The 17,449-nt window shown below is 50.3% G+C and overlaps 1 protein-coding gene across 1 annotated transcript in view; it reads right to left on the bottom strand.

The window, feature by feature from the left end:
* MVB12B (multivesicular body subunit 12B) overlaps positions 1-17,449 on the bottom strand; it is a 168,775-nt gene that overhangs the window by 89,847 nt on the left and 61,479 nt on the right. The window contains exon 6 of the mRNA XM_029921021.1: positions 16,946-17,068. Within this exon, the coding sequence (XP_029776881.1) occupies positions 16,946-17,068 (123 nt within the window). The remainder of the gene's footprint in view (positions 1-16,945; positions 17,069-17,449) is intronic.

The raw sequence follows: 17,449 nt of genomic DNA on the forward strand, positions 1-17,449 counted from the left end.
AAACAACACTAGCTGACATTCTCACGGGGCTTACCCTTCACACGCACGTGTAACCCCCACACCCGGTCCTACAACTGGGTGCGGAGATCACCCCTGTTTGACAGATGGCCTCAGAAAGACTCAGCAGCTTGCCTGGGGGTGGGGGGCGGGGAACACAGCTTGGATTTGAACCCTGGCGGGGAAAACCACAAAATTCAGCTCAGAATCATGATGCTCTACTCGTATACCGGAACATTAGGTTATAAACATGATATAATTTATAGAACGTTGTAAAGTCTCTGACTCAGAATACTTTGCAGATGTAAAATGATGTTTACAGGTTTTCTGGGTGCAGCTGGGGGAGGGTGCCGACCACGTGGTGCTGGGAGCGTGAGCCCCTGCAGCCGTGTGTGTAAGGGCAGTGGATTGGGAAAGTGTTCATTTTAATACTGAACTAGGACAGGAGCAGAAGGAATGAGCCAAACGTTTTTCTATCACCACAGCCAAATCTCAAAGACTCAGCTGTTTGGTCAAAATGAAACAAAACTAACCCCGAGTAGGAAATAACTAAACAAACACTGTTATTTCTGTGGGTACACATATATGTAGTAAGCACCCAAGAACCAAAGGACCGGGAAGGACACCCAGGATCACGGCCCTGGGCTGGTAGCAGGGCTGGGATCACAGTGTGGAACACAGAGGTCTGAGCTGAGCGTGTGGATTCCCCTCCCGCTTCATATATTTTTAGGCGTTAATTTTTTCCAGTGGCAGGTTACTTTTCTTTTTATCAGGAAGAAGGAGATGGCAGAGGCCAGGAGAAGTTGCAGGAGTGTTAGAGCAAACGTATATGAAAGCAAACAGCACTTGGTGCTAAAGGGACATCTTGTTTTCCAGCTAACCTGTCTGCTGGTGGACGAGGACCAGAGGTAACATGCAAAAGAAAGTAACACAATGGGGGCGGGGGGAGGGGAGAGGAATATAATATGCAAAAGCCACAATAATTGAGTGGAGGTGGTCAGGGGGAGAAAGAACACAGCAAATGGCTAAATGAATTCCACTTTATTCCTGCAAAACACCATTGGGAAGAAGTCATCTGTGACACACAGCTTCTGTGCCAGGTGTAAGGACGTGCTTAATGAATGCCATTTAATGAAGAAAAAGGCTCTTATAAAACACCTGGCACAAGCAGGGTGAGGGAGTCACAGGAAAGGGGACCCTCGCTGCACCTGCTGGCATTTTAATAAGCACCTTCTAGAGCGTCCGCTCTCCAAGGCTGGTCAACGGTGTCAGAATGAGGTCCCTGACCATTGCCCACACTCGCTGACAGTTTGGGCAAGCTTATTTCTTAAGGACCATATGCTCAGGTATCAGATCACCCTGGATGGTAATTAAAATGAATCATTTTCAGCTTGGAAGGCCTGATCAGCACCGGCATCCTCAAAGACTTCATGGAGAGGATTCCCGCTCCGGGGCCCTGAGCTTGCACAGAGTGCCGAGTTAGGATACAGATCTGTAAAGACCCAGAGATAATGTGAGATAATGCTGCCATTTTTTCCCCTGCAATTTCATTCTACTAAAACTGAAAGTCAGCTACTTTAAGAACTCTAGGCCCTAAAATAATTTTCAGTCTGGGAATTTTTTCTCTCATTGATTTTGGAACCAACCTCAGTGAGAAACTACCATATGTAAACTTGACTACCATTTTTATGGGCTGTTGAGACATTTTTGGTTTGGTTTTGTCACTGCCACCAGCAAAGCGAGGTTCTGTAAAACCTAAAAGCCCTAACTTCTCTAGAATGATCTCCACAGTCTCACAAACTTTCTATGCCCAGATTTGAAACTTAATTCCAAATATACCCACTGAATTGATGCCGTGCAGGGGCAGACGGACTGTGGTATCGGTAGGCACACAAGGCTGCCATCATCATTTGTTGTGACCGACTCCGTCCCCAGTTTTTAACTGAGCTCCTACTATAGGCCAAGTACAGGTCCGGCACGGAGATCGTTTGAAAACCCAAATGATAAACGCATATTACTACATGAAAGATGCCAATCTGAGAAGGCCACATGCTACTGGATTCCAATTCTGGGACATTCTGGGAAGGACAAAACTGTGGAGATAATAAAGAAGATGCGGGGCTGCCAGGGGCTGGGGGAGAGGCGAATGGGCAGAACAGAGGGTTTTTAAAGCAGTGAAAACACTGTATGATTTTATGATGACGGACGCATGTCGTTATACATTCGTCCAAACCCACAGAATGTCCAACACCAAGACCGAACCCAAACTACAGACTTGGGGGGATTACAATGTGTCAGTGTAGTTTCATCCTGGTTTAAAAAAAAAAAAAAAAGGTACCACTCCGGTGACTAATGTTGGTAACAGGGAAGACAGGGGGTATATAAAAAAAAAAAAAAAATCTCTGTACCTTCCTCTTAATTTTAGAGTGAACTTCTAACTGTGCTTTTTAAAAGGATGAAGTTTAAAAAAAATGGGAAACAAAAACCCCAAAAAGAGCCAAATGAGACTTCTATCTTTCCTCTTTAGGAGTTTATCTACAAGTAAATTGAAACACCTGAGTCGCCTATACTACAAAGTAAAAAGCTCTAAATAGGCTCTAGGTTTTGATTTTAAAGCGATGGCATAAAACAAAGGAAACAGCAAACCTCTGCTGAGTGCCTACCGCGCACCAGGCGCTCTGCTAAACCCTGGGGAGTGTCCAGAGCAGGGTTGTGGAAGCCGCAGCCCCACCTGCTCAGAGGACAGACCGTGGGTTGGGGGTTCGGGGGGAAAAAGCCCAAGCAACGAAACAGTAAGTTAAGAGTCAAGACAATGAGCTAGGAGATGTCACAAAGTAAGAGACGGCAGTGGAAGCCCCTGGAGTCAGAGAAGTGGGAGAGGGTTTCAGACTCCCGTGGTCAGGAGGCGGGGGAGGGGAGGCAGGGCATGAAGGCTTTGTTCCCGGAATCATCCATTATTAGGACAGTTACCACTTACGGAGCACCTCAATTATTCCCAGGATTCACTTTCATCCCTAATCACCCCAACCCAGCAAGGTATTATTCTACTGACCAGGGGAAAGGAGGTTCAGAGAGGTGAAGGGGGCTTGTCCAAGGTCAAAGAGCTAAAGAAGCTGGCCGAGCTGGGATCCGACCAGACCCTTTCTTCCACTGGAACATGTTGTTTTGCCGAGATCACACAAAGCACAAACTAAACGTATGGATTTGTTCATTTTCCATTCGAGCAACCCATTTGCCATGATCAATACAACTTCGGCCTCCCGACTTGACTACATAATGAGTTTTCCTCATGGGCAACACAGACCCCACCTCCGCCCAACCAAATCACTCTGCACTGGACAGGAAAACGGCCACGGGAAGACTCAGGAAATCGCAATTCCAAACTCCCCACGTTCCTCAACGTGCAGCTTTAAAGTGTGTGCAGCTCGACAGCATATGGCAAATCAATTACTAGTTTAAATCTTAAAACAAAAACATGGCAAGTGTGGTGCAGAAATAATCAGGAACAACGGTTCAGTTTAGATTACAGTGGGCCACTAGAGTTTTGAATACAATTAATCATCATTCCAGGCAATGGGAAGCCATATTGACACTTACTCCTAATTTGAATATTTAATTAGGGTGAAGTTCTTCATCAAATTATCGCAGAACTGGGAGAAAGCCTGGAAGACTTACACAATTACTATCTTAACCCCTCACCAGCTGCTCACCTGTGAGCACAGCGATCCCCGCCCCAGCTCTGCGGGGCCCCTGTGCCCACAGTCTGGTTCCGTGAGAACTGGGCCGGAGAGGGGGGCCTGATTTTAGCTACAGCTGGGGCAGAAAGGCGCCAAGCGGTGGCAACAGAGAGGTCTCAGGGAATGAAGTGCTCAGGCTCAGACCGGACTCGGAAAGAAACCCTGGACAAAGACAGGAGACCACGTGCAGAAGTGCCAGCTGTGTGCTTGGTGGGGCACTTTCATGTGTCCCCCATTTCGTCAGAACGATCTCTAAGGGAGATATTCTTATCCCCACTTCACAGAAGAGGAGACGGAGGCTCAGAGTAGCAATATAATGCGCTCAGGATAGCGCTGCATGTGTGGTGTAAAGACTAAGTCACTCACTACACACGCCCCCCTGTACTCACTGGAAAGAAGGACAAAAAGAATACTTCGAGGTAAAAAAAAATGTATAAATGTATTCAAAGCTGTATTTTGGATATCCAGCATTGTGTATATAAATTAGGGGGTGGGGGAAGGGGGTGCAACCCAAACCCAGGGGCACTCAACAAGCATTCTCAAATTTAACTCTTGGATTCAAAATGTACCATTGGGCTCCCCACCCTGGGGAGTCCCAAGGACGGTGTGGCCAGCCGCTCAGGAGAACGGGGTGCCAGGAGGGGCAGCAGAGCTCAAGGGAACGGCCTCGTCCAATGGACTGGAGGCCCGGTGTGGCCATCCCCACCCCGTAGAGGGGAGCCTCACAGAGGTGGGCACTGCATTCGCGTGCAGTGGGGGTGGGAGTCAGGAACAGCCCGAGAAAATGTGGAGTGGCAACGGCTCAACAGCAGCGTCTGTAACTGCCTCTCAGTCTCGCCAAGAGCTATCCTTTCCTTAGAGAGCTTTCACTCTATGACAAGCCTTTCGACATTTCACAGATGCCCAGTGGTTCTGCAGGACCCAGAGTAAGTTTTCTCGGGAAGTCTCGCCCGAGGCCCCCAGGACAGGACCAAAGGCCGACTTCACACACTGCATGTGGCCACGGGAGGTCTTGACCTCTTTCCGCTTCCAGAAGCCACAGGTGCTGTGGACGAGGGTCGGATCAGCAGCTTTCTCTTAAAGGCCTGAGATGGGTTCATTTACCCTCTTGTGGAAGTCGTCAAGACTCCATTGGCATGGCCCCTCTAGCAGGAGGCGGATCATCCACACGGAGGGATGAGCTGCCCCACGCAGAGCCGGCACGGCTCCCCTCTGGCCCCCTGCCTCGGCCAGGCCCCGGGGCGGCAGCAGACCCAGGATCCATCAGCCCCGCTCTGAGCGGGAGCAAACGGCGTCGGGAACTTTGAAACTTTCCTTTGTATACTACAGTAATCCATAGAAGAAAATCTCTTTTAATGAGGAGTGATGTAGTTACAAACTCTCCAGAGCCATAATTAGAGCAAACTAATTGAAGTTGTGTTTTGACACACTTTCCAAATTCACGGGTGCCGGATGACATATTCACAACACTGCTGCCGCACAACCATGGCGACGGCAAAATCATTAGGCTAATAACACTTATTTGCATTCTTATCACGCCGCCGCTCTCCTTTAAATACTGTTTCTACTATTGCTCCTTTACTGTAAGTTTCCACTGAAAGATATTAACAGTAATTATTACTACTTTAGTGGAATTTTAATGTTAAAGAATAACAATGTGCATTAACATACACTGAACGCTGACTCTTTCCAACCACCTTCAGGAGGTTTGGGGGTACTTCCCGGCCCACACCCCGTGGCCTGAAGGTGACAGAGATGCTATTTTCAGCTTCTTTTTAGGATAACCACACTCAGAGTCCACATCCAGTGAGATCTCAAGTCAGGGTTTCTGAACTATTTTGCTTCACATGTTTTGACGAGAAAAATTTTTTTTTCTTTCCTTAAAGCACATTAAAATGAAATAGTTAAGGAGGAATTTTTTCCAAGCAGTTAAAAAAAAATCAACAATTTACAACACGGTCTTTGGTAATAATACTAATGAATTCCAGGAGGACATTCTTTAACCACTCAGCCGCCACCCTCTCGGTGATTAAAGACAGACTTGGAATAACTAGAATGTGAGAAAGACCAGTGGGGGTGGGGCGGTCCTGATCTGTCAATACCGAGGCCATTTGCCACCAACAAGGCCAATTTTTTGGATGCTTAACTCAGACACTCACACACACAGAGGAAGGCGCGACAGTTCTAAATAATGGTTATTAATGACTCCCTCCTCTAAAGTGACAAATTACTCTTGAAATTTAGAAATCGAAGAGGTATGAAGAGTGAATGAATATGACAGGAAGCACCAGGAAGCGCGGAGTTCCTGCTCACTCGAGGTGGGGAAGGGCGGGGCCCTGGAAGACAATTAAGGTCAAGGTCCCTCCTCTCTGGGTATTCAGAGGTTCTACAGGGTGCTGAGCACAGTTCTCCCTCACTCAGGTGTCCCCCAGGACCTCAGGTTGGTATCCAGGGCAGTACGATGCTGTCTGTCACCCCTCACAGCCCGAAGCGTGAAATGCTAGGGGGGCCGTCTTGGTACCCCAGCCCCCCGCCTCTCTTCACATACGGGGCATCAAGGCACCTGCAAGGGCCCCTCCTTTGGAAGCTTGGGGTTGGGCTAGGCAGTTGCTCAGATTCGGGGCTCCTAGAGGTATCTGGGGATCAAGGAAAACCACCACGTCACTTACCAGGAGGGATTGAGGGCAAACGATGGCATGCACTTAACGAAATGCAGAACTGTGTTCAGTTTCAAAGCACTCAAGTAGACATTTCAGGAGAAAAAGATTTAACTAGGTGAAGAGAACCCTTCCTTAGAAAAATACCAAAGACTCTACTCCCTTAAAGCTTTCAGTTTTTGGAGTTTTAAGTTGCCATCTTTGTACCTATCTGCTATTTTTCAAGCCACTGGTTACTTTAAAAGAAAAGAAAGAAAAAGAGAAAGAAAGAAAGAAAGGAAGGAAAGTAACTTCAGAGCTGCAGCAGCACTCCAAATCATGGTATTTATTCACTACATTTAAGTTTTATTACACTTGAACCCTGCAATGCCAAAACACCTACCTCCCATATAAAAGAAATGAAGAAAAAAGCGAAGTCTGGGACCCAGGGCACCACACTTCCATTCCAGATGATCTAGTCTAATCTTATAAACTGAAATATTTAAAGAGTCTCTAAACCTCACTGACCCTACTTTTAAAAACAAGGAACATATGGGCACTTCTGGCTTTTCATCTTCTTCCAGCCTACTAAAATATCCGCTTTTCCAAAATTCAAGAGGAGCGAGACTGCCAAAGTCAGATTCATAAAAGGCAACGTGCGTGAGAATGCAGGGCGGGCCGGGAACAGTCCGAGCCGAAAATAACAAACCCTAACAAAAAAAATCAAAGGCACATTCTTCTCCTCCTTGCTCAATCTCAGAAGCTGTGGAAAACAATTTGCTTAGCAAAGTGGAGCAACGACTAATAAGGAGGTACGATGTGACCCATGGGCTGGAATGGGTTGGGGCTGCGTTTGGTCCCAGTGGTCGAGGCTGCAGGAGACATGGAGGCAAGAGTCCTAACACTCAGGCAGGGACGGTGGGACCGGACTCCCGTCCTGAGTCCTCTGAATCCTGATGCTCTGCTCCTGGGTCAGCCGCCACCTCTCCTGGCTGCGGCTTGCTGGCTTCTTAGAGGTCTGCTCATTTCCGTTAAGCACCTCACTGCGTGGTTGTAAAGATTTAAACGGTATCTGTCAAGCGTTTGCACAGTGCCCGGCACAAGATGCTCGAAAAATTGTAGCTGAAATAATGACGATGATAATTTTGTTTATTCGAATAATTATTTATATAGTTTTCGACTGGAAACAAAGCATCTGCTCAAGAAGGGTACTCAAGTTGAACACTACCCGACCCTCGGGCAAAAGCCCGACCCAAATAACATTCAAGGGGCCTTTAAAAAGTTACTGCAAGCAAAGGATTTTATTAAATATCCAAATAAATAATTGAAACACTGCCTTGAAACAGAACAGCATTGGGTCGGGTGTTGGGGTGGGTAATATCACAGGAAATTTCACTTAATGCCCATTTTTACTTTGTTTGACGGCTAGATTTACACTGAAAGATCCAGGTGAAATATTCCGTCGAGCTACCTGCAAATAGACTGTCAGCCTCCACTCTGATAAAAGGTAAAATGTCCTCCTCTAAATGGTCTGGCTCACAAAACCAACCCTAAAGTGAACTGATAAATCTGTTCTGACACACAGAAAACTATTTTCATAATCCTGAAAAAGGCCTTTCTCCAAACCCTGGAGCTTTAAGCCCTCTGCACAGAGCCCTGTGCACTTGCAAACCGGGCACAGGAGGAAATCATTTCACATTTGCAGCCCTGCTTCCGGGACAAGGAGGAGCACGCAGAGCCACCATAACCACCAAGAAAAATAAGACCCTCACGGAGTCACAAAAATTACCAAGATACCACATTTACAAGCAGCGAGTACCTTGTCAAAATCTGATGTGGAAGAGTGAAAGCAGAGAGGGCCGGCTCAGAGGCAGGCGCGGTATTGACTAAGAGTCAATTCTTCATTAAATAGAAGCTCTGACTTCCCAAGAAGCCATATTAAAAATTAATATCGGGAAGTGTATTGCTCAGCCTAAACCCATCAGTCATATCCAACAATACCAAACTGCATTCTAATGAAATTTCCCCTTCAGAATCACTGACACCAAAGGGAAGTTTGATACTGTTGCGAGAGCAGTCGGGCTCGGTGACACGGGACCTGGAGAGAGACTCAGAGAGCCAGCCCTGTAGGTCCCTTTCTTCACAGGGCTCTCAGCATCGCCAGAATAAATCCAACCGCTTGTAATCCCGCTTCATCGCGGGCTCGGAAACCATTCGCGCTTGACGCCAGGACCCTCCTGTGGATGGCGTCCACATGTTCCCCTCGGCCACCATCTATGGCTCCAGTGGACTGGACCCCAGCCAACATTCACGCGTCTCCTGAAAGGGTGCGAGTGCAGACCGCGAGGGCAGCTTCCGACCGGAGGGGCCTGGGGAAGACAGCGGGCTCCCCCCACCCCCACGGGCACAGGCTGAGCAGCCCTCGGCTCCCAGCTGCTGGGCAGGAGCCTGGAGAGGCCGCACGTGAAGACGGCGGGGAGCCCCGGCTGGCTGCCGCACAGCTAGTGACCGGGGCACAGGCGGTCTGTAAGCCACAGGCACCTCGCCTGCTTGGCGCCAAATCTCTGACATTTAGTAGCTGGGTGACCTTGGGAAAGGAATTTAACATCCCGGGTCTCAGTTTCCTCATCCTGCAGTGGATGTGATAACAGTACCACAACTCACAGAGCTGTTATTAGGATTAAGCGAGTTCCTATTTGTAAAAGCGCTTGCCAGGTGCTTGACACCGGCAAATGCAAAGTCCAGTCTCTACTGGCTGGCTGGCTGGCAGAACAGAGGAAAGGTGGAGATGGATAAATACAGGCTACCTGGTCCTTTGTATCTAAATCATTTAGATACAACATGGAAGTGCCTGTCATGTGCCAGGCACCTGGTGTTCAGAAATCCCTGCCATTTGGGGGCCACACACTTTTCACTGAACACTTAAATGAATGGAATTAACAGTCGAAAGAACTTGCTCAATTTCCACGGTCGTACAATGTCAGCATCTGTATTTCTGTGTGACTAACGTTTTCCAAAGCTTTAGGAGAGAAGCAAACAGGAGAATCCCTGTTATCAATAAGCCAGCAGACCTAGTCAGAAGACCAAACATAAATATATGTAGCAATGACAGGGAAATAGGAAATGCCAAATTGTCTGGCGTGAGCAACTGGAGGAGGGGAAGGGGGAAAACAGTCCAGGCCGGGCTTTCTAGAAGAGGTGAAGGGCTATTCTAGGCTGGAAGATGGACAGGGCCAAGCCTCAGTGTTCTGGAGTCTGGTCTGCGTCTTCCAGGAGGGCCTGGGGCAGGCACAAGGCGAAATACACAGCAGTGGCCAGAGCAGAGATGGTTCTAGAATGAGGCCGGTGTGCTCAGGAGTCAAGAGGTTCACCTGGATTGATGTGAGATGATATAGGAGATGTGTCAGATAAGCTAACAGGAAGCCAGTGAAGGTTCCAGAAAGAAAACAGAATGCATGGGAGTCTAAAAAACCTCAACGGACAGCAGGCAACCCCGGACTTTAAAGTTCCGGGCAAAGAATGTAAAGGTGAGTTATTGAAATGAAGTTAATACCCGAGCCCCAAGAAAGCTCAACGTCTGATCTCACTGTGACTCAGTGTTCAGGTCCTGCCCCTGTGGACGGCTGTCCTCCGAGACATCGGATGTCGAACGTCCTGTTGAGTGGGGTGGGTGGAAGGCAGCAGGCGCAGAGGAGAGCTTGGACGCACCGCGAGTGCCCGTGCTCGTGCTCTCTGCGTGAGAAACATCTGCCTGAAGTCTCCATCTTCAAAGGGGTGACACGGCACAGAAGGATATGAAAATGTGTATCCCATCTTCAAAGTTAAACAAGCAAAAATGTGTGTGGTTTTCATGTGAAGGAAAAGGAAGTATAATGATCCCAAGTGAAGCCAGACCCAGGGCTCTGCCTGGGCAAGCCGGGCTGAGGTACAAGGTTCTGAGGGCCCCTGCTGGAAGGCCAGACCCAAGCCCTCCTTCGGGGTGGGGGGGGCGGGGGGGACCAAGCCAGAGTGCTCCCCTGGGGATCACATGCCCCCCGGGGGGGGGGCACTTGCTGCTTCGGAAGGGAGCTCAGAATCCAGCTGAGGCAGTTTAATATTATGGGGGGAAGAAAAGAGTCACTGGAATCAGCCCTTGGCCTTGCCTTCTCATCCCACCTTGAAGCGGGACACAGACCACCCCTCTCATAAATGAGGAACCTTAAAGAACAGTTTTCAACTCTGAAGTCCCCTTCACTCCCCCTGGCTGAGCCCCCTGCATCAAACTTATAAACCAGGCAGGCCTGCTGGGCCTGACAGGCAGCACCTCAACAGGGAAACGCGGCCTCCCTGGTCGGTGCCAGCCTGGGCCCCCCGTTCAAGTCCTGTAACAACAGGGCAGGTGACACGTGTCCTCGACAGCACACACACACAAAACATCTCATAGCTGAACACCGACAGAGGCGGCCTGCAGAGTGGAGGCTGTCAGTTTAGACAGCAGGACGCCAGCGGGTGTGCTGAGGCTCCGTCCGGGTTGCTGGCTTATTCTGCGAGTTGATCAAGTAGTGGATAATCCCACGTCCCCGGGAAGGAGGGGTCAGGGAGGCCAGGACGGAGCACAGCGGCTCTCGGGCCTCTGACAGCAGCTGTGAACGGGGGTGGGGGTGGGGGGTGAGCCTGGGTGCGCACGGCCTGAATTCCAAATCCTCGCGGTGTGATTTTCTCTCTCCTTCAGGAAGAGCCATTAACCTTTCCGATGACAGCCCTGGGATCGGAGTGACGGAACGATTTCTGAGGTCAGCAAGGATCTATGTTCTCAAAACCTGACACCGACAAGCAAAAGTTGTGACTGAATCCTGGTGTCCCTGAGAGGAAGACTAAATGCATGTGACAGATCTTCTGCAATCAAAATGCCCCATTTCCCAGAGTATCTGTCACAGATTGATAACATCCACGCAAAAAGTTAAGTACAATTATGTCTGTCACTAAGAAACATACTTTGGAACCTGTGACTGACAACTCGCTGGGAGCTGACAAATCACCGGAAGATTACCGGAACAGCTCAGGGCAGCGCCAGGCGCCTTAGGAGGGAGCTCAGCCCCGCCCGGCACTTGGGAGAGGCCCCCCCAGAGGCCGCACCTCGCAGCGGCTGCAGGGCAGGACTCAACAGCTGGCAAAGGAGCGCGTGCTCCGCAGCTCCCGCTCCCAGGGGAGGGACAATGTCAGCGGAGGACCACAGGCTGTGTCCACGGCCTGAGGTGGCAGCTTGTCCTTCAGAAACACGATGTGTAAGGCTCACACGTTGCACCTTTCCAAACAGCCCAAGTCCGGTGTCCACAGAAACTAGAAATTCTAGCACCCGGGAGCCCAGACTACTTAATTTCAGATGAACTCTGCAAGGGACAGAATCCATGCCAATGCCGGGGCAGACATGGGTCAGCACTGCAGAGGACCCTCTGTGCCCTCCATCCCAGGGAGGGGGCCACGCAGTCCTCTGAGCTTTCTCTCCAGACGCCAGCACTGGCGCAGGGAAGGGGACAACGGCCACAGATCAGACGATGAGGAAGCACTGAAAGCCACACACACAAGCCGTGGTGACAAACACCCAGCGCTCCGCACCCTCCCCGCCCACCGCAGCTCCCAGGGTCACCTCTGGCAAGGTGTCTGCGGAGTCTGAATCTCTGAGGGTCGGGACGGGAGACACTTCTTAAATAAGGCTTATGAAGAACCCTGCAGGTCTGAAAAATCCAAATGCTGTTTGAATGCTGACCACGGTTGAGAGCACACGACCTCTGGAGTGGGCTTCAGTGCCATGGGGTTTTGGCCTTGGGGAAGTTTTGTGTCTGTCTGTTAGGAAGAGAGCGAGCGAGCGCCTATGGGAGCAAGTTGGGGGCGGGGTCAGAGGGAGCGGGAGAAGGAGGGAGAAAGGGAAGGACAGGATTTCAGCAGGCTACATGATCAGCACACAGCCTGACATGGGGCTCAATCTCATGACTGTGAGATCTTGACCTGAGCTGAAAAAAGAGTCAGACGCTTAACAGACTGAGCCACCCGGGCGCCTCTTTGTTTAAAGATTTATTTTAATTTGTTACGCCTAATTCTACCACCTTAAAACTTCAGTCCACCTGATCTAAACTTTTTGTCTTCTAGGACTGCCAATGACCCGTCTCTGCCCGGAAACACTTCTTTCCCTTCTGCACACTGACCACTTAAATACCTGACGCCAACTGCCCGGTCTCTAGTTAGGTTAAAACAGCGGTTCCTCATACTCTAATTCAGTGCTCAATCTGGGTAACTTTCACAAGGTGGTGGGTGGCAATGGACGTGACCCTCCCAATGAACCTGATGGGTGTGGGACACCACCTCCTGGGACACGCCCCACTGGGCACACCACCAGGCCGCATTCCACACAACCCCGGTTCCGGCCCAGCCTGGTCACTGCACACGGATCACTGCTAAGCCAGGTCTCCTCAATTTGGTGCTTGTGCAATTGATGTTTTTAATCTGGGGGGTGGGGGTATGCTGTCTGTTTTCACCCGTCACCTTTCATCTTCTGGTTCCAGTAGGGTGTTCTAGCCGTAGAGATGCGGAGTATTGATTCTGTCATTCAGCACATCAGCGCTCCCTAATGACTCTGTGTCATCTGCAAATTTGATAAGCATGCCTCTGATGTCTTTATCAAGCCAATGGTTCTACTGTTCAGCAAGCCAGGGGGCAGCGGTCCGCCAGGGGCCCCTGCCCCGGACAACACGGATCCGCTCATTTATCCACACTCGGGGGCGACCGGTGCTCCATCGGTCATGGACCCACCTGCCTCCCAGAGCTTTTCCAAACCTTGGAGCCGGGAGCAGCAGAACCATACAGAAGACCTGGTGTGAGAGGGGCCAGCGGGGGCGGCTCTGGTTGAAGCAGAACGGCGCCTCCCTCACCTGCACTCGGCCCCACGGCAGCGGCATGGAAGACACCTGGAAAAGCCTGCCTCCGTAGACCGACTGTCTGCTTGTCTGTATCCGGCAGACTTGCAAAGCGGTGGCCAGCTCGCAGGACAGATGCATGGAGGCCAGATGCATGGCTACCCGGACCAGGGTGCATGGAGCAGACAGGCGGGAGGTGGAGCGGCACGGATGCCCAGGGAGGACACGGGGGCTCCGCAATCCTGGAAGAGGCGGCGTGTCCTTCACTTGGAAGTGGTTAGGAAACGTGTGCAGAGATGTGTGCATGTGAGATAAAAGTTTCCCGAAGGAGGAAAAAGAGCTCTGCCCACACGCCTCATCCTGCCTTTTGCCGTAAACTCTACCAAACACTGTGTCCAATACACTGGATACGGCCAAGGGGGTCCCTTGGCCCTCCGGGGACCTGACCATTCTAAAAGGACCAGACTCTCATTTTCTGCAACAACGGGAAGGAAACAGGCAGGAAGTGCCTGCTCCCAGGGCCAGTAACTGCCTCTGGAAAGAGAGGGCAGCTCTGCCAGGACCATGAAGTCCGCAGGTGAGGACCCATCAACTCTGGAAAAGTCCACCAACCGGAAGTTCCTTTTGTCTGAAACAGCTAAGGGTAACAGTGCTCCAAAAACCAGCCTGGGATTCTTTGATCATGAGGGACAACGTAAGAAACGGGAGGCCGAGCACACGTTTTTAGCTTTTGAGGCAAAAGGCTGAGCTCAAGCAGACCATAGGGTCTTTACTGGCCCCTCTCTCGGTCCCTTCCAGCCCCGCAGCGAGATTTGCTAGGGAAATGGCCTGCTTGCCGCCCCTTGCTGGGAACCGGCCTGCCAGTCCTCCCAGCACCTCCATATCTGGTCAGTAGAGGGCGCTGCACCACCGCGCACTCTTTCTAGCCCAGCTTTGCCACCCGATCCCTGTGTCCACACAAAGGCCACACTTGGAAGTACTTCTTAAGCTTGTGCTGGAATCAGAAAAGGGCCCAAGAAGTGCTCAGGGACTCAGGAGTCGTCAGGGGCCAGGGAGAAGTGGGGGGTCTGCAGCACAGGGTCCTGGGCTGTTAGAGAAGCATTTTGTTGCAAAATTGAATACGTGCCTAGATGTGTGCAAAGCACTAGGGATAACAGGTACTGGACACGGTTCCTGCCCTCAAGGAGTTCACAACATGACCACAACCCAAAGGGAAGGCAGGATGGCCACGGAAAAGCATTCAGAGAGGAAAGCCCAGCCCAGGCCCAGCCCCAAGCATTCAGGGAAGGCTTCCTGGGAGAGGCGGCATTTGAGCAGACATCTAAGACAGGGGATGTGAGACACACACCCGTTGTACCAGTGTCACCACGAGCAGAGCACAGAAGCACAAACAGGGAAGGGAAGACGAGAGTATCATTTTAGCTTAAAGTTTGAAGCTTAGGGATGGGAGAGAGGTCACAGGGACTGGACTTGGAGGCCTTCACCCCATGGGCCCACTGCAGACCCCCACATGGGGAAACCAACGTCACCCACAGAGAGAAAGCTACCACGTGCCTCTGCTGGAAACATGACAGACCTGAAGCCTCCAGGAAAACACACTCATCAGTTCATAAATCTTCAGTGGAAATTTCAAGTGACTCATCAGCATTTCTTTTTTTTTTTTTTTTTTTTTCAAAGTGAAGGGTACTAGTTGGGGAAACAATACAAAGAGCAAACACGCCAAAACCCCCCTGTGCATTAGGAGGCTCCCAGAGATATGCATGCGACCTAAAGATTACTGCCCAGTGCCGGAGGAGAGTTTGGGACAGACAGTGGCTTGTACTGGGAAGCATTCATGTAATTTTTGATACACCCCCCACTACATAGCGGGAGACACAAAGCAGTCATAGGAGTATACATTTTACGTGGACTATTCGAACATCTGCTTCCCTTCGCAAGTAAAACAAAACTGAGCCAATTTCCTTGGAGCCGTTGGAAACCACAACAAGAATTTCTGCATAAAATACACAAGCCTTATGGACTCTTTGTTCCGATGCAAAGAATCCCCAATTCTACCTGGTTCCCTGGGGCCAGTGTCCTGGGGTCCTCTCGCTTCTGTCACTGGAGACCATGCTTTCTCGCTGACCGGCAAGCTTCTGAGGAGATCGCTCTTCTTGCTTTAACTGGGAGAACCAGTGCTTTATCTAACAGAAAGTTACAGCCTTGCCCGGAGGTGCCGCCCATTTCTAGGCCCTTCCAGACCCTGTGATGTCGATTGGTAGCAGGTGTAACTACTCTTGGGCTATGGCTGTGAGCTGACCGAGCACAGGTGATGGGCCTGGGCTGAACCCCGGCACAGGTGCCAGTGACCACAGCCATGCCGGTGCTCTGGGCGCTGGGAAAGTGCTGCGCTGCGCTAGCCTGGTACCGCCAAGCCAGAGAACTCCTCTGTTCGGTCTGCACCTCTGGGAAGCTGACTGGCTATGCCTGTCTCTTCATGCCAAAGGGAGGCTGAAACTGCTCGCAAAGTTTCAAGCAACCCCAGGCGGTCAAGTTTAAGTATCACTCAGGGTTTGTGAATCGATCACGAGAAAAGACCAGATTGTCTCTATGGAGGACGTCCCTCAGGATGGAGTCCTCTGAGCTGCTGGCTCACGATGGCGGCATTCTGCCGAGGGGGAACGGGCGCTCAGCCAGAGGACCAGCGGGCCGAGAACCAGCGGCCACACCGTGCCTCCTCTGCGCCTCCTGGAGGGCAGGGTGTGGTTTGTGGGGCCCAGGAGGAGCCCCACAATCTGTTCCTGACAGACGCTGTCCATCTCTCTTCACCCACGTGTTAGCTTTGGGACTCCTCATTTGTGTTACATCAATCCCCAAACAGCACTGCCTCGCCAGTTCTTGTTTTATTTACCTTTGTAATCCCTTTCTCAAATTTAATCCCTCCTGGTGCTTGTTCCTTGCACAGGGTGTTTTTATTATTGAACTACGGTTGACTTACAATGTTCTATTAGTTTCAGGTGCGCAGCACACGAAATTGACAATTCTCTGCATTAGGCAACGCCCACTACGATCGGTTTAAGGGCTGAGAGGGAAGAGTTTTTATTTGACAGGATTCTTTTCACCATCTGCTTTTTGCAAAAAGCCTAGAGCCCATCACCACCTCTATTACGACTGAAGTCACGTGCAGGGTGGCCAGTTTGCTCACCTACATTTCTCTGCGAATTACTGAAACCGACATGCCCTGAAAACCTCCTCGCTATTCCCTTGCACCCAAACTACCCGCTTCCTAGTTTGTAGCTCCCTGGGAAAAGGAACGATATGAAAATGAACAAAATTACTTACCAACCCTCAAATGAGTTGTTGGCCAAGGCAGAGAAGGAATTCTACCTTCGTATGGCCAGTGTTCCCAACCAGGTGGCTATAAATCATGTGTTTGTGTGCCGCTATGAGCTCTTTAGAATAGCAAGCCAATTTAAAGTTGCATATTCTGCTATTTTAGGAGCCTGCAGAATACGTACAAAACAGAATACAGAATGGCCTTTACATTTGTGTACTGCAAACATTTCTAATTGGATTTTTAAAAATCTCCTCTAATGGTTTATTGCTTCTGCACTTTTCGGCACACACTAAGTGGAGGCGTTCTGAGACCCGAGACCACAGGACTGCCACACGCGGAACAGCACAGACGCCACCGACAAGGCCTCACCTGGGAAGGTTGGGGGCCGGGGTGGAAACAGCTGATGACTGGGAAGGCGTTGTGGGTTGAGATGAGTCATGATTCCTGGGGACTTTGCCCATTCGATACCAGATCCCCATGCTGTTCAGTTCCCTTTAGGAGAAAAGAGAAATCTTCATGGTGTGGTTTAGCACAAAGCATTCACCTGAGCAACAAAGTGAACCAGTTCATTTAAAAGAATCACAGCCTCAAATACCGGGGGGTCCTCTCTTGCCCACAATGATCAGTTATGTCACCTCCCTTTGTGCTCCGGATGTCACAGTTCAGAGCCTAATGTGAAGTCAACTGTCCTACCAAGGCAGGTTTCTCTGCTAGGCCGCCTTCTTTGGCCACCCTGGAGCTGCCTCCCTGTTACACTGTTGACATTTTCCTTAGTGCTCAGTCTTCAAAATTCTTTTCATTTTGCCATTTCACTGTAGGTAATTATGCAAATATCCACTTCAAGTCCTTTACCTGGTTGGCGTGAGACAAACA

This window comes from Suricata suricatta, chromosome 13, assembly GCF_006229205.1.
Source record: "Suricata suricatta isolate VVHF042 chromosome 13, meerkat_22Aug2017_6uvM2_HiC, whole genome shotgun sequence".
Taxonomy (NCBI): Eukaryota; Metazoa; Chordata; class Mammalia; order Carnivora; family Herpestidae; genus Suricata; species Suricata suricatta.